Source organism: Erythrolamprus reginae, chromosome 7 (genome assembly GCF_031021105.1).
Source record: "Erythrolamprus reginae isolate rEryReg1 chromosome 7, rEryReg1.hap1, whole genome shotgun sequence".
Classification (NCBI taxonomy): Eukaryota; Metazoa; Chordata; class Lepidosauria; order Squamata; family Dipsadidae; genus Erythrolamprus; species Erythrolamprus reginae.
The window spans coordinates 74256551-74282759 of NC_091956.1; the positions used below are offsets into that span (position 1 = coordinate 74256551).

The 26209-nt window shown below is 40.2% G+C and overlaps 1 protein-coding gene across 6 annotated transcripts in view; it reads right to left on the reverse strand.

The window, feature by feature from the left end:
- Positions 1 to 26209, reverse strand: part of ANK2 (ankyrin 2) — a 207659-nt gene that overhangs the window by 17649 nt on the left and 163801 nt on the right. For 5 of the 6 annotated variants that reach the window (XM_070757868.1, XM_070757865.1, XM_070757867.1 and 2 more), the window contains 5 exons: positions 23449 to 23470; positions 11554 to 11628; positions 8617 to 8748; positions 6058 to 6198; positions 1652 to 1931 (listed from right to left, as the gene is read on the reverse strand). In XM_070757868.1, coding sequence (XP_070613969.1) covers positions 1652 to 1931; positions 6058 to 6198; positions 8617 to 8748; positions 11554 to 11628; positions 23449 to 23470 — 650 coding nt within the window. Of the gene's footprint in view, positions 1 to 1651; positions 1932 to 6057; positions 6199 to 8616; positions 8749 to 11553; positions 11629 to 12962; positions 18795 to 23448; positions 23471 to 26209 lie in introns of all 6 variants that reach the window. The other variant, XM_070757863.1, reaches the window with a different exon arrangement.

Sequence of the window (26209 nt, forward strand, 5' to 3'; positions counted from 1 at the left end):
AGCGGGTGCTGGGGAGGGCTTCTCGCCCTCCCGACAGCAAGAGGGGGGAGCGAACGGCGTGGGCAGGCGAAGGGCGGGCGAGCGGCAGCGAGGAGTTTGCGTGGGCGGTGGGGAAACTCCTCGCTGACGCCAGCAAGAGGGGGAAGACCCAGGGAAGCCGCTGCCATCTACGCATGCGTGCCCGGCACGCATGCGTAGATGGTATTTTTGACTTCCGGGTTGAAAAATAGCGAAGTACCCTGTTCGCAATGGTTGGGGACGCAATAAACGGGGGATCACTGTACTGCACGAGTCAAAAAGAGGGCGGGTAAAATATTTACTGACCCCTCACATCCTGGACACAAATTGTTTCAACTCCTACCCTCAAAACGTCGCTACAGAGCACTGCACACCAAGACAACTAGACACAAGAACAGTTTTTTCCCGAACGCCATCACTCTACTAAACAAATAATTCCCTCAACACTGTCAGACTTTCTACTAAATCTGCACTTCTATTCTACTAGTTTTCCTCATCATTCCTATCACCCATTTCCTCCCATGTTGACTGTATGACTGTAACTTGTTGCGTATATCCTAAGATTTTTATTAATATTGCTTCTTCATTGCTTATTTGACCCCTATGACAATCATTAAGTGTTGTACCACATGATTCTTGACAAATGTATATTTTATTTTATGTACGTTGAGAGCATATGCACCAAGACAAATTCCTTGTGTGTCCAATCACACTTGGCCAATAAAATTCTATTCTATTCTATTCTATTCTTTGGGAGTCTTTGCCCTCTTATTGATTGACACTCCCTCTCATGGAAGCAATGTCTGGCCCTCAATGAAAATTTCACCCAGTACCCAGAATACCTTGGCTGATCTCACCATGAATTGAGGTTCATTCAAAATAAAAATTATCTATTAAATTATCTAACTCAGAAAATATTTTTGCCATACCAAAAAACGCTCACAAATATGACAAATCTTTAGAAATGATACTAAAATCTAATACAGCTAATTTGATGATCTATTTTTATTTAAATGAATAAGTCCAAGAATATTTTAAAATGATATATTGGCCATATATTTGCTTGACTCTAAATGTTTAGAAATTATTTCGCTCATTGATTTTTTTCCCCTTGACAACACTGAAGGATTTCTAAGGCTTGCAAAATTTATATTTGTTCCCTGCTTATGAAACATGTTCTCTAAGCAATACATATTTCCTATTGCTATACAGTGTTCCCTCGCTTTTCGCGGGGGATGCGTTCCGAGACCGCCCGCAAAAGTTGAATTTCCGCGAAGTAGAGATGTGGAAGTAAATACACTATTTTTGGCTATGAACAGTAATCCCAAGCCTTCCCTTCACACTTTAAACCCCTAAATTGCAATTTTCCATTCCCTTAGCAACCATTCAGATTATTACTCACCATGTTTATTTATTAAAGTTTATTAAAAAAATATATTTATTAAAGGCAGATGAAAGTTTGGCGATGACATATGACGTCATCGGGTGGGAAAAACCGTGGTATAGGGGAAAAAACCCGCAAATATTTTTTCATTAATATTTTTGAAAAACCGTGGTATAGACTTTCCGCGAAGTTCAAACCCGCGAAAATCGAGGGAACACTGTATACGCTACCCTACTGTAGAATTCTTACACATACTCCTGTGTAGTAGATGAATCTTCTGTTAGCTCATGATGCTTCCCTGAGAATTCAGCTTTCACGTGATCTTTCTGTATTTGGTGCAGTAGCTCTACCACAGATACTTCTGCTTCAGCCTTCGATGTGCCTTCATGCAAGGGGGAGCAAGTGAGAGAAAGGTCTTCTTCTGAAACAAGGGGAGGATGATCTGATGGCTCACTGTCTTTAGAAAAGGAATAATCGGCCTCTTTTTTATCTTTTGTGCTGCATAGATCTTCATGAAGTGCCGAGAACCCTGAAGGCAAAATAAAACGACAATAATTTAATCTCTATAAATGAAGTACAGTGATACCTCATCTTACAAACGCCTCATCATACAAACTTTTCGAGATAGAAACCCAGGGTTTAAGATTTTTTTGCCTCTTCTTACAAACTATTTTCACCTTACAAACCCACCGCCGCCACTGGGATGCCCCGCCTCCAGATTTCCGTTGCCAGCAAAGCACCCGTTTTTGTGTTGCTAAGATTCCCCTGAGGCTCCCCTCCATGGGAAACCCCACCTCCAGACTTCCGTTGCCAGCGAAGCGCTTGTTTTTGCGATGCTGGGATTCCCCTGCTGGGATTCCCCTGCAGCATCACAAAAACACAGAAGTCCAGAGGTGGGGTTTCCCATGGAGGGGAGCCTCAGGGGAATCCCAGCAGTACAGAAACGGACGCTTCGGCTGGCAAAAGGGGTGAATTTTGGGCTTGCACGCATTAATCGCTTTTCCATTGATTCCTCTGGGAAACATTGTTTCGTCTTACAAACTTTTCACCTTAAGAACCTTGTCCCGGAACCAATTAAGTTTGTAAGACAAGGTATCACTGTAATTGCCATCTAAGATGCAGATTTGTAGTGATATGATATGGAACAAAGATTTCTTGCTAAAAGCCCATATGAGAAGCAACTCAGCAGTTTCAAAACATAAATTAAAAGTTAGTTATATTTAACCATAGATAAATAACCAGCCCATGTGTTCAAATATAAGACCTTGCAAGTGATTTCTACGAATCCTATCTACCCTACGAAAGCAGACTATCAATCCTAGGTCTAGAAAGCTTAGAACTACGTCACCTAAAACACGATCTAAGTATTGCCCACAAGATCATATGCTGCAACGTTCTACCTGTCAATGACTATTTTAGCTTCAATCGCAACAACACAAGAGCACGCAACAGATTCAAACTTAATATTAACCGCTCCAAACTTGACTGTAAAAAATATGACTTCAGCAACCGAGTTGTCGAAGCATGGAACTCATTACCTGACTCAGTAGTGTCAACCCCTAACCCCAAACATTTTCCCTTAGACTATCCACGATTGACCTCTCCAGGTTAGAGGTCAGTAAGGGGTGTGCATAAGTGCACCAGTGTGCCTTCCGTCCCCTGTCCAATTGTCTCTTCTTATCACATTTATCTTTTCTTCCTTTCAAATATGTTCACCTATACTTTTATATCTTTTCTTCTATTCTTTTCTTTACTTATATTATTACATATCTTTCTCTTCAATGTGTATTATGTATTGGACAAAATAAATAAATAAATAAAATAAATAAATAGTAAAACTCCATATAGCCAGAATTTCAATAAAGGAAAGTATTTGTAGTTCAAGGTTGAAGTGAGGGGTCCTTTGTACTCACTAAGCTTGATTGGTTTCTTGCAGACCCAAACTAGGTAATATCATCAATGCTAGTAAAGAGCGGAGTTAACTCTCAATTTATGTTCTAGCAGTTTGCCCTGTCAGTGTCGGTGGGAGTGGAGTTCTTTGGTTGGGTTGCCTGTTTGATAGTTGCTTGATTGGGGTATTGTTAACTTTATTTATTTATTTATTTTGTCCAATACACAATGAGGGTTTTAGTGGGTATATCTATATACACATAGTAAAATACATGATGAAGGTTATACAGGAGATACTCATAGTAAAATATATCTAAGAAATAATAGAAAAGAAGATATAGTAATAGAACATATCAATGAAAGAATAGAAGAAGAGATATAGGAATAGAAGAAAGGTATAGGAGATATAGGAGAGCAATAGGACAGGGGACGGAAGGCACTCTAGTGCACTTGTACTCGGCCCTTACTGACCTCTTAGGAATCTGGATAGGTCAACCGTAGATAATCTAAGGGTAAAGTGTTGGGGGTTTGGGGATGACATTATGGAGTCCGGTAATGAGTTCCACGCTTCGACAATTCGGTTACTGAAGTCATATTTTTTACAGTCAAGTTTGGAGCGGTTAATATTAAGTTTAAATCTGTTGTGTGCTCTTGTGTTGTTGTGGTTGAAGCTGAAGTACTCGCCGACAGGCAGGACGTCTGATGTTAATCTTGGAGTTAATCTGTGCTCCTCTAGATGTTGATTGCTGGTATGGGTGGGGTATTTTGATCTTTTTGTTCAATTTTTGGTTTATTGTCTCTTTTGCAAAATATGTAGACACTATTTATGTCTATTGGTGGCTAATTTATCAATAGAAAGTGTTTATGGATTTGATTTGTTCTAAAATGGTCACAGTTCCCCAACTGAATATATGATTAAGTTGGTCCATATGTTGTGAAATAAAGTATTTTCATCATGTCTTTTGACTGCTAGTTGGTGTTCATGGATGCATTCTGGTAGTCTTCTTCCTGTTCGTGTTATGTGGTGGCTGTTGGAGTCATAACACTGTATGTTGTAGATTATTCCTGTTTTTTTCGCCTTGGGGATACTTTTTTTCTTTGGTTGTTGTTGTTGTTTACTTAGGATGTTTTGGAAAACTACACTGATTTCATGTGGTTGTAGTAGTCTATTGTTTTCTGAGATGTTCTTGGCTTGTGTCATTTGTTCTATATTAATTTGAGTGGTCAGCCACTTTTTGATAAAGCTGCATGGATACTCATTTTCTACTTCTACTAGTTTTTTCTCATCATTCCTATCATCTTTTTCCTCCCACTTAGGACTGTATGACTATAACTTGTTGCTTGTATCCTAAGATTTTTATTAATATTGATTCTTCATTGCTTATTTGACCCCTATGACAATCATTAAGTGTTGTAACACATGATTATTGACAAATGTATCTTTTTCTTTTATGTACGCTAACAGCATATGCACCAAGACAAATTCCTTGTGTGTCCAATCACACTTGGCCAATAAAATTCTCTTCTCTTCTCTTAAGATGTTGCATGGCTGCTTAATAAATCCTTTGTTGGCTGTTCAGGTTGTTGCAGCGACTTTGTCTAAATAAAGTTCTTACACAGCTTCTCTTGTGAGAGGTTGGATTATTGCTTTGGTAGTGGGTAGGTTTTTCAGTACACTTGTGTTTCTAGATTGCCATTGTGGTTCTGCTCATCAGGATGTCCAGGAAGAGTAGTGAGTTGTTGTTGTCTTCTTCCCTAGTAAACTGGGTTCCTTTGAAGATATTGATGGTTTTATGAGTGTTCCCTAATATTCGTTTTATTATGGTGAAGTGTCATCTACATGAATTTCATTACGCACGCCTACTATTCATCTCTCAATATTCAGTGTTATAGTATAGGACAGTGATGGCGAACCTATGACACGTGTGTCAGCACTGACACGCGTAGCCATTTTCAGTGACACGCGGCCGCCAGAGAAACTTTCGGAGAGTTACGTTTCATCCTCGGCTCCTACACGGCCAGGTGCAGTACCCGAGGATAAAAAAAATGCTGTAGTGTAGACTGTAGACTAGTGACTCTGTGCCGGAGGTCTGTAGGCCAGAACAGCAGAGCTCCGGCATAGAGCGTCTAGGCCTGGGACTTCCGCTAGGCCGAACTTCCGGCTGACGCAGCAGGGAGCAGCGGAACGCCGCGGGGGGCGCATATCTGAGGTCCTGTGATCGCTGTCTGGAGGTCCTGTGATCGCTGTCTGGAGGCCCTACGATCGCTGTCTGGAGGTCCTGTTGCTGGACTGCCACAGGTTCACCATCACTGGAAGAATTCCCCCTCCCCCTCACTTATCTTAGTTCACGGCACCCCACACAAGTTAAATAACAGCAAGACCAACAAAAGAAACCAACTGACAGATTAACAAAGAAGTCACTAAGCAGGTAAGTTAAATAATTATACATATTTGTTATTTAAACTATAAATATCACAAAATTGTGTTCTTTTTTCTCAAGGTGACACACCACCCGAGTTATGCTCGGTTTTTTGGCGAAGTTTGACACACCCAGCTCAAAAGGGTGCCCATCACTGGTATAGGATTATTCATTTCTGATAATCACTACTACAATGTTGAAAACCACTATATTTATTCTTAAACTGATGGGAACGATCTCCTTGGTATAGAACTACTAATAGTTATCTCAGTGATAGCTGATACGTTTTATTCGATAACAATGGGATACTGAATAGTAATCATGCATGTGTAAGTATATTCTCACCTTCGCTGTGATCCAGTACCATCGTCTGTTCAATTTCTGCATAGGTGCGACTATGATCTCTGGACTTTTCCATACTACTTTCCATTAGGTGAACAATATCCATTCGATTAATTTTTTTGACACACTCCGTAAGACCTGAATCTGGGTTATGGAAGAGACAGCATTTATTTTTTTAACAATTTGCACATATGAAGAATGCCATCTACTCCATTGTTGGTTAAGTGCTGTGAAGTCAGCCAATAGGAGGGTAGAGAGTAACCCTGTGTCTCTAATCCCTTGAAAAGCACTGGTTATTTGTTTTTCTTTCTTTTTGATCCTTCTAGTTGTCCTGATAATCACACATGTATGATTGATTATATTCCTGGGGAGGGACACGAATTGCCTCCTGAAATAGTTTGAAAGACAATCTTCTAAGTAACAATTACCCACTAAATACTGTATATTCAGATATGTTAAAATAGTGACCATGTGATAGCTTTGTACACATTATCCACACTTCTGACAAAAGCAGCCCCAAATGTTGCACTATTAGAAACATAGAAACATAGAAGTCTGACGGCAGAAAAAAGACCTCATGGTCCATCTAGTCTGCCCTTATACTATTTCCTGTATTTTATCTTACAATGTATATATGTTTATCCCAGGCATGTTTGAATTCAGTTACTGTGGATTTACCAACCACGTCTGCTGGAAGTTTGTTCCAAGGATCTACTACTCTTTCAGTGAAATAATATTTTCTCACGTTGCTTTTGATCTTTCCCCCAACTAACTTCAGATTGTGTCCCCTTGTTCTTGTGTTCACTTTCCTATTAAAAACACTTCCCTCTTGAACCTTATTTAACCCTTTAACATATTTAAATGTTTCGATCATGTCCCCCCTTTTCCTTCTGTCCTCCAGACTATACAGATTGAGTTCATTAAGTCTTTCCTGATACGTTTTATGCTTAAGACCTTCCACCATTCTTGTAGCCCGTCTTTGGACCTGTTCAATTTTGTCAATATCTTTTTATAGGTGAGGTCTCCAGAACTGAACACAGTATTCCAAATGTGGTCTCACCAGTGCTCTATATAAATAAGGCTCTATTAATGGAATCTTCATTCCAATGGTAAGTATTTAACTAGCAGTCTCTAGCAATTGCTAGTAATTGCTTAGTGATGGTTTACAGTTATGATGGTGATAAAAAAGTTAACTATATTTATTTATTTATTCGATTTTTATGCCGCCCTTCTCCTTAGACTCAGGGTGGCTTACAACATGTTAGCAATAGTATCCTTTAACAGAGCCAGCCTATTGCCCCCACAATCTGGGTCCTCATTTTACCCACCTTGGAAGGATGGAAGGCTGAGTCAACCTTGAGCCGGTGATGAGATTTGAACCGCTGACCTATAGATCTAGCAGTCAGCTTCAGTGGCTTGCAGTACAACACTCTACCTGCTGCGCCACCCCGGCTCACCCCGGTCTTTACATTTAAAGTCTTTACATTTAAAAACTTTTCAGGTCTGTAAAGGAAAACTGAAATGACATAATAAGTGTACAGTGTTCTCTCGACTTTCACGGGGGATGCGTTCCGAGACCGCCCACGAAAGTCGAATTTCCGCGAAGTAGAGATGCGGAAGTAAATGCACTATTTTTGGCTATGGACAGTATCCCAAGCCTTCCCTTAACACTTTAAACCCCTAAATTACAATTTCCCATTCCCTTAGCAACCATTTAGATTATTACTCACCTTATTTATTTATTCAAGTTTATTAAAAAAATATTTATTAAAGGCGGACTAAAGTTTAGCGATGACATATGACGTCATCAGGCGGGAAAAACCGTGGTATAGGGGAAAAAACAAAGAAATATTTTTTTAATTAATATTTTTGAAAAACCGTGGTATAGACTTTTCGCGAAGTTCAAACCCGCGAAAATCGAGGGAACACTGTAGTCACAATTTCACTTAGCAACCTGTTCAGTTAATGGTAGAATTGTCCGTGTGTGTATGTAGGATCATGGCACCGGACCAGAATATCTCCGGGATCGCCTTCTGCCGCACGAATCCCAGCGACCAGTTAGGTCCCACAGAGTTGGCCTTCTCCGGGTCCTGTCAACTAAACAATGTCGTTTGGCGGGACCCAGGGGAAGAGCCTTCTCTGTGGCGGCCCCGACCCTTTGGAACCAACTCCCCCCAGATATCAGAGTTGCCCTCCCTGCCTTTCGTAAAGCTCTTAAGACCCATCTTTGTCGTCAGGCATGGGGGAACTGACACATCTCCCCCGGCCCTATACAGTTTATACATGGAATGTTTGTGTGTGTGTTTGCTTTTAATAATGGGGTTTTTAGTGTTTTTTAAATTATTAGATTTGTTTTTTACATTGTTCTTGTTATTGTTGTGAGCCGCCCCGAGTCTACGGAGAGGGGCGGCATACAAATCTAATAAATAATAATAATAATAATAATAATAATAATAATAGTGTTTTGTTTTTGTCTGACATTCGTAGTCTCTTATGTACACTGCACTTGCACTGTCAGAATGGAAGAGGAGTGAGGGATGGTAACTGCTAAAATAAATATACCAGTAGCATGCTTTCCATCTCTTTCCAGCCAATATTTCAGTAATGCATGACTCTGATCTTGAAGCGAATTAGGATTCTCAATCCGAATTTGATGAATTTGTTCTTCGGTGAAATCCAGTTCTCTTGCCAGCTCTGTAAGCAGAAAGTATTCAAATAATTTCGACCAGTTGCAATTCTTTATAAGTATCACTTATTGCTACTATTAGATTACAATTCTATACTCACCTTAGAACAAACCCAGTAAACTCCAGATCGTGCAGAATGCAGCTGCGAGAGCAGTCATGAGCTTACCTAGGTATGCCCATGTTTCACCATCACTCCGCAGTCTGCATTGGCTGCCGATCAGTTCCCGGTCACAATTCAAAGTGTTGATTATGACCTTTAAAGCCCTTCATGGCATTGGACCAGAATATCTCCGAGACCGCCTCCTGCCGCACGAATCCCAGCGACCGGTTAGGTCCCACAGAGTGGGCCTTCTCTGGGTCCCGTCAACTAAACAATGTCGGTTGGCGGGCCCCAGGGGAAGAGCCTTCTCTGTGGCGGCACCGGCCCTCTGGAACCAACCCCCCCCGGAGATTAGAACTGCCCCTACTCTTCCTGCCTTCCGTAAACTCCTTAAAACCCACCTTTGCCATCAGGCATGGGGGAACTGAAACATCTTCCCCTGGGCATGTCTAATTTATGTATGGTATGCTTGTGTGTATGTCTGTTAGTATATGGGGTCTTTTTTAAATCTTTAATATTTTAAATTGTCAGATTATTTATGATTTGTTTCCACGTGTTGTGAGCCGCCCCGAGTCTTCGGAGAGGGGCGGCATACAAATCTAAGTAATAAAATAAATAAATAAATAAACACACACACAGAGATCTCCCTCCCTCCTCTCCTTCTCGCCCTCCCTCCCTCCTATATTTGTGTACATACCTAGGTAATTCTTATAATATTTAACAGCTTTGCCAAAATTGTAGACAATATTTTTCTTTACTGTCTATATTGTTAAGGTTATACTTGAACTATAACTTATAAGGTTGCAATTCAAATAGGTGCATTAAGACTCCCAAAAGTTTAATGCATCTACTTTTAATGTACTTTAAAAAAATCTTCAGTGTTTTAAATCTAGCTATGTTGCACAACAATTTCATCCTGATCTTCTGGTATATCATTGCATTACCTCTATGCTCCTGGTAAGTTGTAAAAAAGTTGCTATCTCGTTGTTCTTGGCATTTTATGAATTCGGCTTTCTTATGAGACTAACGTTCTATGGATTTTATGGAAAATTACGAATGGGTTCCAACTACATTTAAGTATATTTTTAGAAATACAGTCCAATTTCTATTAACATTAATTCAACAATTATAGCAAGAATAATATCTCTGCATTATTCCTTAAGTAGATCAGCTGGTCTTTTACTATCTGCAAAACAGATCATTCACATTTAGTACATCTCTTGAAGAACAGAAAGATTTATTATTAGAATTTTTATCTTCTTTGTGGGAAATGACCAAAAAAATGAACTTTTCCAAAAGGTTTTTGGAAAATGATAAATTTTGCTATTTTGCTTTCCATTTATGTATTTAAAAATACTAATTGATGTTCTCAGATGTTTTTAAATAAACACATGGTGATTTTTCTCTGTAGGCATTTTATAGTATTTTGGCATTTTGTGGACCACTGTGAGTCAGCAAAGATTGTTAGTAATAATAACAGTGCATATTTATTTTATAACCCAGTGTTGTTACTTCATGTGTGCATATCATATTTATATAGCAAGAAAGCATACATAGATATACCAATTAAATACCAGGCTAATAGTATTAAATCTTTTTACTGAATAGCTATTCAGAGAAAAGTTAAAATCAAGGGAAGGACTGCCATTAGAGTTTTTTAAATTATAACTGTTCCATCAGCACGTTCAATGATCCTGGGAGTTGTACTCAAAAAAATCTGAAAGTACAATGAAATAAGCAAACACATGAAAACTGTTATTTCTGGTAAGAACATAGATTATCCATCTGTCCGTCCATTACCCTGGGGGGGGAATCACTAACCCCCTCAGAGAGGGTCCGCAACTTGGGCGTCCTCCTCGATCCACAGCTCACATTAGAGAAACATCTTTCAGCTGTGGCGAGGGGGGCGTTTGCCCAGGTTCGCCTGGTGCACCAGTTGCAGCCCTATTTGGACCGGGAGTCACTGCTCACAGTCACTCATGCCCTCATCACCTCCAGGTTCGACTACTGTAACACTCTCTACATGGGGCTACCTTTGAAAAGTGTTCGGAAACTTCAGATCGTGCAAAATGCAGCTGCAAGAGCTATCATGGGCTTTCCTAAAGACGCCCATGTCACACCAACACTCCATAGTCTGCATTGGTTGCCGATCAGTTTCCGGTCACAATTCAAAGTGTTGGTTATGACCTATAAAGCCCTTCATGCCACCGGACCAGAATATCTCCGGGACCGCCTTCTGCCGCACGAATCCCAGCGACCAGTTAGGTCCCACAGAGTTGGCCTTCTCTGGGTCCCGTCAACTAAATAATGTCGTTTGGCGGGACCCAGGGGAAGAGCCTTTTCTGTGGCGGCCACGACCCTTTGGAACCAACTCCCCCCAGATATCAGAGTTGCCCCCACCCTCCCAGCCTTTTGTAAGCTCCTTAAAACCCACCTCTGTCGTCAGGCATGGGGGAATTGATAGTTTCCCTCCCCCTAGGCTTATAAAATTTATGCATGGTATGCTAGTATGTATGATTGGTTTCTAAATTGGGGTTTTAAATTAACTTAAATATTAGATTTGTTTACATTGTATTATTATTGCTGTGAGCCGCCCCGAGTCTGCGGAGAGGGGCGGCATACAAATCTGATAAATAAATAAATAAATAAATAAATAAATAAATAAGAACACAGATCAACAACAATTGTAATCTCTCCAATATTGTACTTCACCTGTCCAGCTGAATCCAAGATGATCCGCAATATGTGCTAGTCTTTCTTCAAGTTTTTCCTGATCATCTTGTTGTTCTAAAATAAGATTTTAATAAGACAATTGTTTATTTGTATGAACATATTTTTTTAAAATAAAAGGAGTCTTCATAAAATAGGCCAGCGTTTTTTTACAACAGTGGCTGTGTTTAAGAGAATTAAAGGCCTTGATAAATGACTAGATTTAAAATATTCTACTCTTCAGCATGAATTAAGAATTTCTTTCAAAAATATACATTAATATGTTATTGGAAACACTGTCCTAAATTTTATGTAAGTTCCCGTCTATTTTAAATAAAACAAAACAAAAAGGAAACTAAATATTTTGCTGGGGCAGAGTTTTCATTTTTCCATGCTACTTTGGTTAAATGTGTATTTGTGGCCTTTAGAATCACTCTGGGTCTTCTTCTCAAACACTGAACTACTTTTTTTAGCCACACAACATTTTGGACAAGTTAAAACAAATTATGAATTATTATGTCAGGATAATATATATTTAGCCCAACATTTTATCTCCCCCCACCTTATTTTTTTCCTTCTTCCCAAAAGTAGGCATGGAAAAGTAAGCACAAATCTTTCTGGAGAAAATATGCACAAAAGCAACAGAAAAAATAGATATATCCAAAAGCCAAGGCAATATCAGCAGAGTTTGAGTTTTTGTTTTCCCATAGATGCGTTTCAGATCTTCAAAAAGTCTATTAGGAAATATGTTCAGACGCCTACTCTCATTTTTCCTTCGTACTCTATAGTACTACTGGTAGGAGTGGATTCTTAAGAAAAAGTATACATGAACATTCCTCTCTAAATTTTAGAGGACTTGAATCTACAAATTCAGTATTTGAAAATAGCTATCGGTTAATTATGGAAGCAAAGTTCAGTATGTTTCTAGATTCTGATATCTTTGAAGCATATAAATGGATCTACATATCCAGAATTATAGTCATCTTACCTGTCTTTTTCTGGGTCAAAAATATTTCATTAAAAAGATTCAAGGAGAGTGATGAAAAATCAAAAACTAAAACTTGCATTGGTCAGCTGTACTACAAGTGAAATAATGTTATAAGTTTATTAGTGTTAAAACAGCGTTAAGAAAGTGTGTGTTTTTCATAGGAGAAAGCTTATGTTGTTATATTTATGCTTTCCATGAACATTTGCATTGGGCAATCTTGAGATTGTTTCAGAGACAGTAAAACACGTAAAGAAGACAAAACAAACGGAGGTCACACAAAGCACATTAAGAAACATAGGAGGCCTTTTAAAACAACACAAGAATCGTACACCAAGAGCAGGGCAAAGAGTGAAAGAGAAGAAACAGACAAAACCTTGCAATTTATGACATGCGTAGCAAAGGGAACCCAGGGGTTGGCAAATACCTTCAACATGGTCAGGGACATTTTCAGCAGGAATACGTTCAATCAGAGTCTCAATTGACTCGTCCCAAATGGGCCTGGTGTCAAAGATGTCCTCGGCAAGTGACTGCTGGGTCTCAATGGATGGCACATTTTCAATAACCGAAACTTCTAGGGCACTACTACTTTCGTCATCTGAAGCTAATTCTTGTTCTCTCTCTGACTGCGTCAGCCTGTCCACTAACTTGGAAGCTTCGTCGCTAATCTCCTCAAAGAATTCTATGGAATTTTTGTAAAGGTCAAAAAAGTGTTCCTTACTTTCTTTTGAGGGACTAACCGCATTTCGGGAAGCGGAGGCACTTCTGCTCTTAACAGGTAATCGTGAAGGGAATATCTTTGGTCGGGCAGCCGTCAACTCATCTGATTCTAGTTCAAGCTTCATCTCACCCACCCTCTCTCTGCTCTCTGCTTCTGCCTCAGTGTAACTCCTAGCTTTGATTGAGTGCTTAGCTTTGGAGTCCGTGAAGGCGCTGGCATCAGAGTCAGATTTGCTCCTAATGTCTTGTCTCATGGGTACTTTGCAGGTTACATCAGGGACTTTAGCCGATTCTGACTGCCAGGCTGGTGTTTCTGCCTCCAAAGACTCTTGCTCACCTCTTTGAAAAATGGCCTTAACTGGAATTTTAGACTTTGGTTTGGAAGCGTCCTCTTGTGGTTCTTCCAAGTTGTCTATGAAGCCAACTGAAGGAAGGCTTTCAGCTTCTGACTTATCTGATGATGGGAACGTAGCCCTAATGGGGATTTTGGATTTGCTTTCACTAGAAGGCCCACTCTCCATGGCAGCTGTGGGGATTTCGATCACAGATTTCTGCTCCTCTGGAGAGGAATCTGGGGAGTCATCTTCTTTTTCAACACAAACAGACTTAGTGACTGTGGAAAAATTTAAGCGTACGTCAATCCCTGTCTGATCAGGAGAACTAGGACAAGGCATCTGGGAGCTATCAAATGTATCGCTGGAGAGGAGGTCATGATCAGAAGCTGTTCTTTCTTTCTTTGGTGATTTCGAAGAGGCTGAAATACCCATTTTAATCGGAATTCGAGATTTAACATCTTCTTTTGTGCTAGCGGTTTCCTCTTCTCGTATAAGGGGACTTTTCACAGCTGTTTCGGCTTTATTAAATTCAGAAGGTGCAACTGAAATCGAAGATTGTTCCTCAGGGGAACATTCTAGGCCTTCGGCTTCTCTCATTTCTTCAGATAATGACACTTCTTCCTGGGACGGCTCTCCCATCTGGAAAAAGTCTAAGCTTTCCTCAGAGTAATTCCTTTTAGTCATATCAATGGCACCACTCCTCGTCATTTCAAACAATTTTCCTTCCTGGAAAAGAAAGGGATTTGGTTCACTGGAAGGAGTGCCATCTTCAGTAGGTGTCCTGGCGGGTGTCGTGTCAGGTGTGGTGCCTTGTGATCTCCTGTCTACCATTAAGCCAAATATTTTTTGTTCTTCCTCTTTCACTCTCGCCTCAAAGGCCTCGTCGTCTTCACGAATTTGACTCCACTTGTCAGAATCCACATCCGTCCTGGTTATAATTACTTGGCTAATTATTTCCTCAGCTTCATGCCTGATACCTCGCAGAGCAGCTTCGTCAAATGATGCTGAGGATTCTGAAGCTGACCTTTTCTGAAAATGGTCCATTGGCTTGGATTCTCTCTCCATACAAATAACTCCTGGGACCTGAACTTCAGAACCTTCGGACAGTGTTCTATAAAGAGAATTCATGCCTGTGCCTTCCGCCATTTTAGTTTTTTCTTTATCAGAATAATCTTCCTCGGATGACTGATCTACTCTTGTTTTTAAATTAATTTCTGTACTAATTTCATTAGTAAAAAAATGTTGGGAAGGGACATTTTCATAAGGGCTTGTTATAGGCAAAGCACTGCTTTTGCCAAATTCTTCTATATCGCTTTCATATTTACTTTTTTGTGTTATTGGAGATGGATATTTTGCGGCGTGCTCTATGCTAGGAAAAGCCCTGTCTGCCATCTCTAACTTGCGATCTGTTCCAGCCATATCATTTTCTAAAGGGTCAGGTGAAACATTAGTAGCCAGTACATTATTTTGTGAAACACAGCAATGAGAAGACCCAGATGTACAGGAGCCCTCTGACGCAACTCCCGTGCTAACTAAATCATTTGGTACTACTCCTTCAGATGCTACACTATCTTTGAAAGAATCATCCTGCTGGTATGATGCCACTGAAGTTTCATACAACTCCGTTATTTTTTGAACATCATCATCAGCAGAATGGTAAAAAGATTCCTCAGGTGGCATTATAGGGCCATTGGGGCTAACTGTGTCGCTCTCATCTGTACTATAGCACTTTGATTCGCTAGCCTGTGCTATGATGCTGGCATCAGAAGCAAGCGAAGTATCACACGACATTTTGGTTTCCTCAGTTGGTTTATCAGATTCGGTGTTATCCTCCTCAGTACTAAACGCTTGCTGCTTAGACTCAATAGGCTGAAATCCTGTCTCTTCAGGGCTGGAGCTGGAATCCATGTTGGAAAGATGAGGCGAAGAAGGTTGAAGTCTCATTGTAGGTTCCATTAACAGTCCAGAATCAGCTTCTTTTTTCAGCTTTGTTAACTCCGGCTCACTTTCTGAGGATGACGAAGTCTTTCTAGATACAACTCCAGAAGTCACCACTGTAGATAAAGCGTTACCTTCTGGAGTTGTTGAAGGCAGCCTTTCTGTTTCAGAAGCACCTTCTAAATCAGAAGCTGAAATAATATCATCTTGTTTCAAATCCTTTCTATAGTCCTTCTTCTGTTTTGCCTCCTGTTCCATCTCATCAAACATCTTAATTTTGGCCGCCATCTTAAACATCTCCTCTTCTGGAGTGACTCTTTTCTTTGGTTCATCTTCTGAATCATCTTCTGGCTCTTCGTTAACCTCAGGAATTACTTCAGACTTGGGTATATTGGCAAGAATCTGGGATTCAGTTATTTTTGGTGTGATTTCATAACTAATTTCTTCAGAGCTAGGAGTCTCAGGTGAAAGAGGACTTTTTCCTGAGCTCTCCAAAAGAGACGTTTGTTCTAAACTGTCGTCTTCTGCGCTTCCATCAGGATCACGTAAGAGTCTAGATCGTACAGATGCTAGTTCTGGGAAGTTTTCAGCTTTAGCAGGGGTAGCCTGAATTGGACCAGGACCTGGAAGGAAGCCAGCCTGTGATTTCTGTTCTACAGGGCTACTTTCCAGAGAATCACGACAGGGGGATTCTTTGGTTGGACTAGGCTCAAGGGAATCAGGTGTTTTACGTGAAGAATTATCTTCCAGCACTGGGCTTGCTTCCAATGAATCTTTATGACTTATAGCTATGGATTCATCTGCAGCTGGGCTAAGACCTTCTCCCTCATGGCTAGGGAATGAAAGCTCTAGTCCTCTGCTAATAGTATAGGACTCAAAGGATGTATCCTCATCTTTTTCAATCAAAGTTGGTTCAGCTAACTTAGTTAAATGTCTTTGATCTGCCAGCACTGATGATTTATCATGGAGAGCATCTTTATCAATCAGAGTTGAGCTAGAATCTAGGCCTTTGGAGTGTTCTTCCAATATTTGATGGGATTCTGTCATATCTTTTAGGTCTTTGTCACAAATAGCAATTTCCTTTTCTGTTGGAGAAAGCCCCCTTGGTGAATGTGTTTCTGATGTCCTCTGCACTGCACTGGCTAATATAGTTTCTTCCTTCTGGTCAGCAGTTTCTGCCTTTTTAGATGAAAATGGAAGGCTCTCTGGGCTTGTTTCTGGAGTCTCTGCCAAGCCCTCATGCTTATAACTTTCCTCGGAGCTGTTCTGGGGAGTTCCATCAAGTAGACTACCAATTGGAGAGTCTGCTACGCCTTCATGCTTAAGACTTTCTGAGTTGCCATCCAACGCACCACTTTGCAAGGAAAGTGTGGGCAAAACCCCATCTTTCACACATTCTGATGGAAATGTAACATTGAATGGACTGGTCAGGACTTGATCTAAGTGAAGCTCACCTTCCTCTGTAATTGAAATATGCCGCAGCTGTTGGTATTTATCGTTATCTTCCAGCTCTTCTTTTATGACATCAGAGAAATCAGTTGACGTCTTTCTCTCGGGACTAATCTGAGGCTCAGTATCCCCTTGGTCGTCAAATAACAGGGCTACATCTTTGGATTTTTCTTCAACGATGACAGGAGGTTCTTTTTTTCTGTCACTCTGCGATTTTGTGATGAAATCTTTCCTCAGGGTTATATGAGGTATACTCTGCGGGATTTTTTTAGATTGCAAACCTACCTCTGTCTGAGGTTCCTGGTTCTTTTTGCTTTTAGGACTGTCTTTTTTATGTGTGTCTCTAGAGGTTAATGCTACCTTCTTTTCACTTTCTGCTTGAATAGCTCCTTTCTTAGCTGTCCCTCTGTCAGAATCCTGTTGTTTCTGCTTTACAGACTTATGCTCAAAAAGTCCAGCTTTATGCTTTGATGGGTCTTGACCTGACTGGAAAGCTTTCATTAGTTCGCGAACAGACATAGTTTCTTCAATCGCTTCTGGTTTAGAAGATGGTGAGACAGAAGGCTTCTTGGATGTAGGAGAAACAGAAGGTTTTTTAGCTGTGGGAGAAACGGATGGCTTTTTAACTGTGGGGGAAACTGGTGGCTTCCTTGACGTGGGAGAAAGAGTTGGCTTTTTTGTGGTAGGAGAAACAGCGGGCTTCTTAGTGGAAGGAGATGACAGTTTAGGAGAGGAAGAAGCAGCAGAAGTCTTTGGAGAAGGTGGAATCTTTGTGGCTGATGGGGAAGCTGAAGTCTTTGTGGAAGAGGGAGAACCTGGAGGTTTTGTTTTGCAAATAATCTTTTTAGTCTGTGATGGCTTGGCGACAGGTTTCTCAGATCCCTCTTTTCCTTGAAGTCGAACGGGCAACTTTGAACGCCCTTTCTGTTCATCCTCTACTCGCTTCTGAAGAGCTTTCACTTTATCTTTAATCGACCCAATAGGGGTTTCTTCTATAACCGGAGACACAGCAGTATCTTTCACAGGCTCTGCAACAGATAATAGTTGTTCTTCGTCTAAAGATTCCTCTGAGCTGACTTTGTCAAGCCCTAAAGCCTTATCCTTTCCTTGGGTTTCTTCGACCTTTAGATTTAATTTATCTTTTAATTTTTTTCTTACAGGTTTTTTAATTTCTAGGGTAGGTTTGCATTGATCTGGCTTCTTCTTGCCTTTTTTATCTGCTTCAGACCCTCTGCTTACAACAACAGCTTCAAATCTTTCTTTTACAATGTCTTCCTGAACCGTCTTTGGTTGAATCTCATTCGAAGACACATGTACTTTTAGATCCTCGCTGAGATAATCAATCATTCCTGTCATATCTTTTGTTTCTTTCTTTGATTTTCCTTTGCCTATTCTCTTTTCTACACAGATAGGCTCACAAACTTCCAAAGGGACATTTTGCTTGGCCTCTTCAATTTCTTCATCACTTAAAAGGACCCAATCTTCTTCCACCAACTTTTCTTCAGGAGTGGACCTCTTTTCTTTGGGGCAGCTCCCACTTCTTAGAATTTCATTCACTTTTTCCAAGTCTTCTTTAACTCTCTCCACAATTTCAAATGGTTCTCCAGGCTCTTCATCTGCAGCTTTTGCAAGATCTTTTACCTTAATGGAACCTGTTTTTTCGGAAGAGTCTGTGGTCAAAATTGCAGTCATTTTTATCAAATCTTGTTTCATCTCAGAGACTTCCGACAGCAAATCTGGACTTGCTAGGACAGGAACATCATTGACAAGGTGGCTTTTCAGGATAGATGTCTCTGTAGATTCTGTTTCGTCATCATCTTTGATGGAAATAGGGGGAAACATTGGAAATAAATGGAAATCAAAAATAGAGATTGTCAAATGTAATCAGGATTGAAATGACTGTTTTTGCTTGCAGCAGTAGGAGGATCAACAAAATGGTCTGGGAATGGTGGGTCCACAAATCTGATGGTGGAAAAAAAAAAAGCAAAGCAAAGCTAATAGGGAAAACTGAAAAGGAAATTAAGCAGGAAATAACTTGCTTAGTTTTTGCAGTCCAACACATCCATACACACAAGCTTTTATAAACCAAGACACCATCAAAAAACAAATTCAGGAAAAGAAAAGGAAAGTGTGGAATTTACACAAAAAATAGATATCTCAAGATTGTTCAGATGTTACAGATCAATGCTCAAATAAAAACAAAACAAAAGAAGGATTGTAATTGGTTGAAAACTGATATCCTCAAAGAGAAAAGCCAGTGGTAGCAAACTTCAGAACCAGAAGTAATTGTTACATAAACATTATTTAATAATCAAAGTACAACTATCTATAATTGTACAATACAGTGTTCCCTCGATTTTCGCGGGTTCGAACTTCGCGAAAAGTCTATACCACGGTTTTTCAAAAATATTAACTAAAAAAATACTTCACGGTTATTCCCCCTATATCACGGTTTTTTCCCACCCAATGACATCATATGTCATTGCCAAACTTTTGTCTGCCTTTAATAAATATTTTTAATATATATATATATATGTGAATGATGAGGCAGCAGCCATCTCGATCACCGGAACATAGAAACTTTAATAAAACCACTTAGCTTTCGTTAGCGTGCTGCTAACTTCGTCAGAGTTTTAAAATGCCGTGGGAGACAAACATCTTTATAAAGCATTACTCAGTCTGCTCATTGCCCGCGTCACGGGGCCACACCCTTCCCTCCCCCCTGCGGTGAGCCTAATTGTTAAGCCTCACAATTCCACCCCCTCCCTTGGGGAGGGAAAAAGGCAACAAACACGAGCAAAAGTGGTAGATCTCCCTTCAGCCAGCAGGATTAAGCCCACAATTAGGCTCACCGCAGGGGGGAGGGAAGGGTGTGGCCCCGTGACGCGGGCAATGAGCAGACTGAGTAATGCTTTATAAAGATGTTTGTCTCCCACGGCATTTTAAAACTCTGACGAAGTTAGCAGCACGCTAACGAAAGCTAAGTGGTTTTATTAAAGTTTCTATGTTCCGGTGATCGAGATGGCTGCTGCCTCATCATTCACGTATGTACCTGGAACTCGCATTTTTAGGACTATTCTTGATATATATATATATATATTTTAATAAACTTTAATAAATAAACATGGTGAGTAATAATCTAAATGGTTGCTAAGGGAATGGGAAATTGTAATTTAGGGGTTTAAAGTGTTAAGGGAAGGCTTGGGATACTGTTCATAGCCAAAAATATTGTATTTACTTCCGCATCTCTACTTCGCGGAAATTCAACATTCGCGGGCGGTCTCAGAACGCATCCCCCGCGAAAATTGAGGGAACACTGTACTTTACAATAAATGAAATACATTGATATCTGAGGTAGCTGCAAACCGGCATTTCATCTAAGGGGAATCTTACATCCAAATAATGACACAGAACCAATGCTTATTTCCAGAGGCATGGTCCTACTTTGGAACATCCTCATATTGAAATAAATAAGTAAATAAGATGGAAAAATAAGGGGACGGGATAATTAAAACACCACCACCACAGAACAGAGAATTCAAATGTTCAGGGAGAAATTGTAATGAATGGCAACCAGAAACATTCATACAGACATACAGAGACACAAACATACGCACGACATATACATACATATATTATATATATGTAAGCCAAGTTATTTCCATGCAAAGCAAGGCTGTTGCATACACTGCAGGGTAACTATTCTTACATTAAAAGAAGCCCAATAAAACTTAAAGGTTAAAAATTAAAATGGAATTAAATTAGGTGGAAAATACTGTGGTGAAGTTTGACGTTCTATATCCAGTATACTTCATAGCTGATTTGGGGGGGGAACATTGGATATGTCAAGAAGTCTACGGGTCTACGGAGAGGGGCGGCATACAAATCCAATAAATAATAATAATAATAATAATAAAGAAGAAAGATTAAAAGTTTTGCAGTAAGGCTCCCTTTAGAACAGTGTTTCCCAACCTTGGCAACTTGAAGATATTTGGACTTCAACTCCCAGAATTCCCCAGAGAGCAAACACTGGCTGGGGAATTCTGGAAGTTGAAGTCCAGATATTTTCAAGATGCCAAGGTTGGGAAACACTGCTTTAGAGAAATCAAAAGCTATTTGTAATTTAGTTTGTTAGTCTGTCTTTTTTCATGATCAAACAGCTGTGGCAGTGAGCTACGGATATTAGAGATGTACCTAATGCTATTTGTATATCGTTTCTCTTTCTTTTTTGGGTTGTCATTTGTGATATTGGAGAGTTCATTCTAATTGCTATTGATGAAAGCTTATTAGTTCTTTGCTAGCAGAAGAGGTCATGGGATATATAAATATAGTAGTATATCTACTTCTTGAATAAAGTAGATTAGGAACTCAGTATTCCCCAAATAACAAGGTGTGATTTAGTCACTGCAATTGTCAAATAAAATTTGACTAAGTTAGTGGATGATTGACAACCTTATAAGATAAACCAGACAGCAAAAACAACTAGCTGGGCTAATTCTAACTATAAAGTTATCTTAACAAATCTTGTATGTATATTTTTCTCCCTCTACAGTCCAAGAAACTGGGGAGAGCTCTTCTGAACCTCTTACCACCCACATTCCTGCTGAAGGCTCAGCTGCCTTTATCTAATTGTTACCTACATTGCTCTCTTTGCCTTGTCTCCCAAAGTCACTCCCACATACTATTACATTTATTTAGATGTTGGATTACTAGTCTCAACTACTGTAATGTGACTTAATTCTCTGTATAACTTTCAGCAACTATGTCCAAGATATACAACATATATCTGCTACTCTAGCACATGAATGTTTGTTTCAAATAGCCATTTGTAGCATATGTAGAGAGTCAGTTTGGTATAGAGCAGTGATGGCAAACCTATGTCACAGGTGCCACAGGTGGCACACAGAGCCATATCTAATGGCACGCGAGCTGTTGCCCTAGCTCAGCTCCAATGTGCATGTATGTTCCGACCAGCTGATTTTTGGCTCGCACATAGGCTCTGGGAGGGCGTTTTTGGCTTCCAGAGAGCCTCCAGGGGGATGGGGGAAGGCGTTTTTACCTTCCTTCTGCTCCAGGGAAGCCTTTGGAACTTGGGGAGGGTGAAACACGAGCCTACTGGGCCCACCAGAAGTTGGGGAAAAGGATATTTCTGGCCTCCAGGGGTTGGGGGAAGCTGTTTTCGTCCTCCCCTCCAGAACCGCCTGCTACTGCACGAATCCCAGCGACCAATAAGGTCCCACAGAGTTGGCCTTCTCTGGGTCCTGTCGACTAAACAATGTCGTTTGGCGGGCCGCAAGGGAAGAGCCTTATCTGTGGCGACCCCAGCCCTCTGGAATCAACTTCCCCCGGGGATTAGAACTGCCCCCACCCTCCCTGTCTTTCGTAAACTACTCAAGACTCACTTATACCGCCAGGCATGGGAGAGTTGAGACACCTTTCCCCCAGGCTCTTTTATATTTTGTTTTATGTTTGGTATGAATGTGTTGTTTGGTTTTTTAAATATGATAGGGTTTTATATGTTTTTTAATATTAGATTTGTTCTAGTATAATATTGTTTTTATTATTGTTGTGAGCCGCCCCGAGTCTTCGGAGAGGGGCGGCATACAAATCTAATAAATAATAATAATAATAATAATAATATTATTATTATTATTATTATTATTATTATTATTATTATTGAATTATGGGTGTGGGCACTCGTGGATGCGCGATAGCAGGCACAGATGTCTTTCAGGACAAAAGGTTCGCCATCACTGGTATTAAAGGCACCAGCCTAGAAACCATGAATTCTAGTCTTGACATAAACATAAAACCAATTGGGTGACTTTAGGCTGGTCATTCTCTCTCATCCCTAGAAAGAAGGCAATGGCAAACCACTTCCAAGAAAATTGCATAAATTTGTACAGGAAGTTGCCAGCATCACATAACTTTATCCTCATTTGGGGCAAAAATAATTCATTTCCAGAAAATGAAATTCTAAGAGATAAAAAATCTTCCCAGAAATACTTCACCAGAGTATTAAGACATAGATAGATGGTTAAAGATCTTTTTCACTTTTAACAGTATCACTTTTATACCAGCACTTAGGCATTTTCGTGTGAGTAATTTCATGATGAGTTGTGACAGTTTGAATATTTTACTTTTTAAAAGTGATACTGTAATTAGTTTATGAAATGAAATGAATTCAGGCCACATACTTAAAATAAGAGGGAGGAGGTGTTACAGTATAGAGGGCTAACAGCAATAGCAGGATTACCAGGTAATTAAAAAAACCAAGAATGCTTAGATGAACTAAATCTTTTAATTTTAAATTATTAATAACAAATAACAGGTTTCATCTAAAGACTATAGTTAGAGTATTATAATCTTATATTTATAAAGTTAATATGATCACTAGTGGCCATTAAAATTTGCAATCCCTTTCATGCTTTATTAGATAATTCATGCACATCATAATAGTTAAAATCTTACGTTTTTCTGATGTCATATCAGTCTGAAAGGGAAAAAAAAGAATGAATGAGTTATAGAAACATGATGCTACAATAACCAATGGAAACTATTATTCTGAACTAGACCTAGGCTACAATCTTTCAATTTAGAAATGCCTTAACAGCTGACACTGGACCAGAATATCTCCGAGACCGCCTCCTGCCGCACGAATCCCAGCGACCGATTAGGTCCCACAGAGTGGACCTTCTCCGGGTCCCGTCAACTAAACAATGTCGGTTGGCGGGCCCCAAGGGAAGAGCCTTCTCTGTGGCGGCACCGACTCTCTGGAACCAACTCCTCCCAGAGATTAGAACTGCCCCTACTCTTCCTGCCTTCCATAAACTCCTTAAAACCCACCTTTGCCGTCAGGCATGGGGGAATTGAAACACCTCCCCCGGGCATGTTCAATTTATACATGGTATGCTTGTGTGTGTGTCTGTTAGTATATGGGGTTCTTTTAAATCTTTAAATATTTTAAAGTTATTTGGATTATTTATGATTTGTTCTATCTTGTTGTGAGCCGCCCCGAGTCTTCGGAGAGGGGCGGCATACAAATCTAAATAATAAATAAATAAATAAACAGCTCAATTCTAAATGTTTTTATAGAAAAAACCAAAACTGAATTCATTTTCTTCTTGATAAATATTCTAAAGATTGCCGTTAAGTTAGTTACTTAGAGTGGTGAAATTAGCCATGCTTTTAAGTCATTTAGAGCAGTGTTTCCCAACCTTTTTTGAGCCGCGGCACATTATTCATGTTTTCAAAATTCTGGGGAACACTGAAGGGGGGGGCGGGGGGCTAAAGAAAAGTTTGGACAAAAAAAATATCTCTTCCTCCATTTCACTCTATTTCTCCCTCCCTCCCTCTTTCTCTCTCTTCCTTCCTTCCCTTCTTTCTCTCCATCCCTCTTTCTTTCTTCCTCTCTTTTTTGCTCTCTTTCTCTCTCCCTCCTTCCCTCCCTCTATGTCTTTCCCTCTCCCTCCTTCCCCCCTTTCTTTCTCTCTCTCTCTTGCTTTCTTTCCCTCTCTTTCTCTTGCTTTCTTTCTCTCATTCTCTCTCCCCTCCTTTTTCTCTCTCTCTCTTTCTCTCTCGTTCACCACGCCAGCAACAGAGAGAAAAAGAAAGAGCGAGAGAGAGCCGGAGAGAGAGTGGAGTGCGCAGCAGCCATCAGCCTCCTCGCCCTCCCAGACGTCCCCAGCGCCCGGCCTCGCGCCGCCTCCCGTTAGCCCAGCCGAAAGCCACACAGTCCCGGACTCCCGGATCGCTCGCTTCTCCGGCCAGCGCGGCGCTTTCCTGGGCAGATGGCTTTGCTGACCGGAGAAGCGAGCAATCCGGGAGTCCGGGACTGTGTGGCTTTGCGCCATGAAGAGAAAACGGCAGCAGGGAAAAGTCAGCCGTTTTCTCTTCATGGCACAAAGCCACACAGTCCCGGACTCCCGGATTGCTCGCCCCAAGGCAGGAGGCGGCGGCGGCGGAGGAGAGTGGACGGATCGGGCGGGCAATGGGGCAGGGCGGAGAAGCCAGGGGCACGTTTGGCCGGAGGCACCGTGGGGAGGCAGGGGCAGGGAGGTGCGGCAGTAGGTGCCTCCGGCCAAACGCGCCCCTGGCTTCTCCGCCCTGCCCCATTGCCCACCCGATCCGCCCACTCTCCTCCGCCGCCTCTCGCCGGCACACCGGTTGGGAAACGCTGATTTAGAGATCATGAATTCAATTTATGTACACAATACTAGTGGTTAATTCACAGTATTTATACTGGATGTTAAAAAGTGAAGGCAAAAGTCATTGAACTGGATAGGGTGAGATGGTAAATAATAAAGAAATGGAAAGTAGATTATTTTTAACCTGCACTTAGGAAAGTATTTTGAGACATTAGTAGCAAAAAAGGTAACATGATGTAGCTAGAAATAGTCTAAAGGTCTTCTTTTAAGATTAAAGCATTTATATTTATATTTTGCCATGTTTTGCTAGAGAATTGGAATCATTTATTTTATTAAAGTATTTTAAGCATAAAATACTATATTTTTACATGATATTTATTCTATATTTTTATTTTTTGTATTTTCTTCTACAAATAATTACTTTTGAATATTCTATTTTTATGGATATGCCTATTTATTTATTGGTCAGCAACTGAAGATGTTAAGTTGCTTAATTAATTCGTGATTTTATATTTATAGAGAATCATTCCCCACTACAATTTTAAAACAGCTTTGTCCCTGCAATTTTTTTCACTTTTTTGCTTTTAATAATTAACCATTGTTTGCATGTTTCTAGAAAACCCCTATAAGAAAAACTATTTCATCAAAAGAACTCAATAGAGAACAGTTTTTGCTTACTTCAATTCGAGTCATTTTGCATCGTTGCAAAGGTAATTATAATAGAGACAAATTACACTTGACAACTGCCATTATTTTTTTAGAAATTATAAAAGATTCTAAGAACTTAAAGAAAAGACATCCTTATTGTTTGTTTGACAATTATTCCTGGATAAAATTGCTAAAAGAACAAACTCACCTCAACTACAAGGATGTAAATATAAAAAGATAAATCAGCTGTAGCTTGAACTTTCATTATCCTTTGAGGATATCATTAATAAATATACGAGCTTTCCCTTCAGAACCAATGGAATGTTGTTATATATGCTATGCAGTGTTGGGATTCAATTTTTTTTAAGCTGGGACTCAGTAGGCATAAAATAGATAGGGATGGAGTCAGTCAGTGGTGGCATTTACCAATTCTCTGA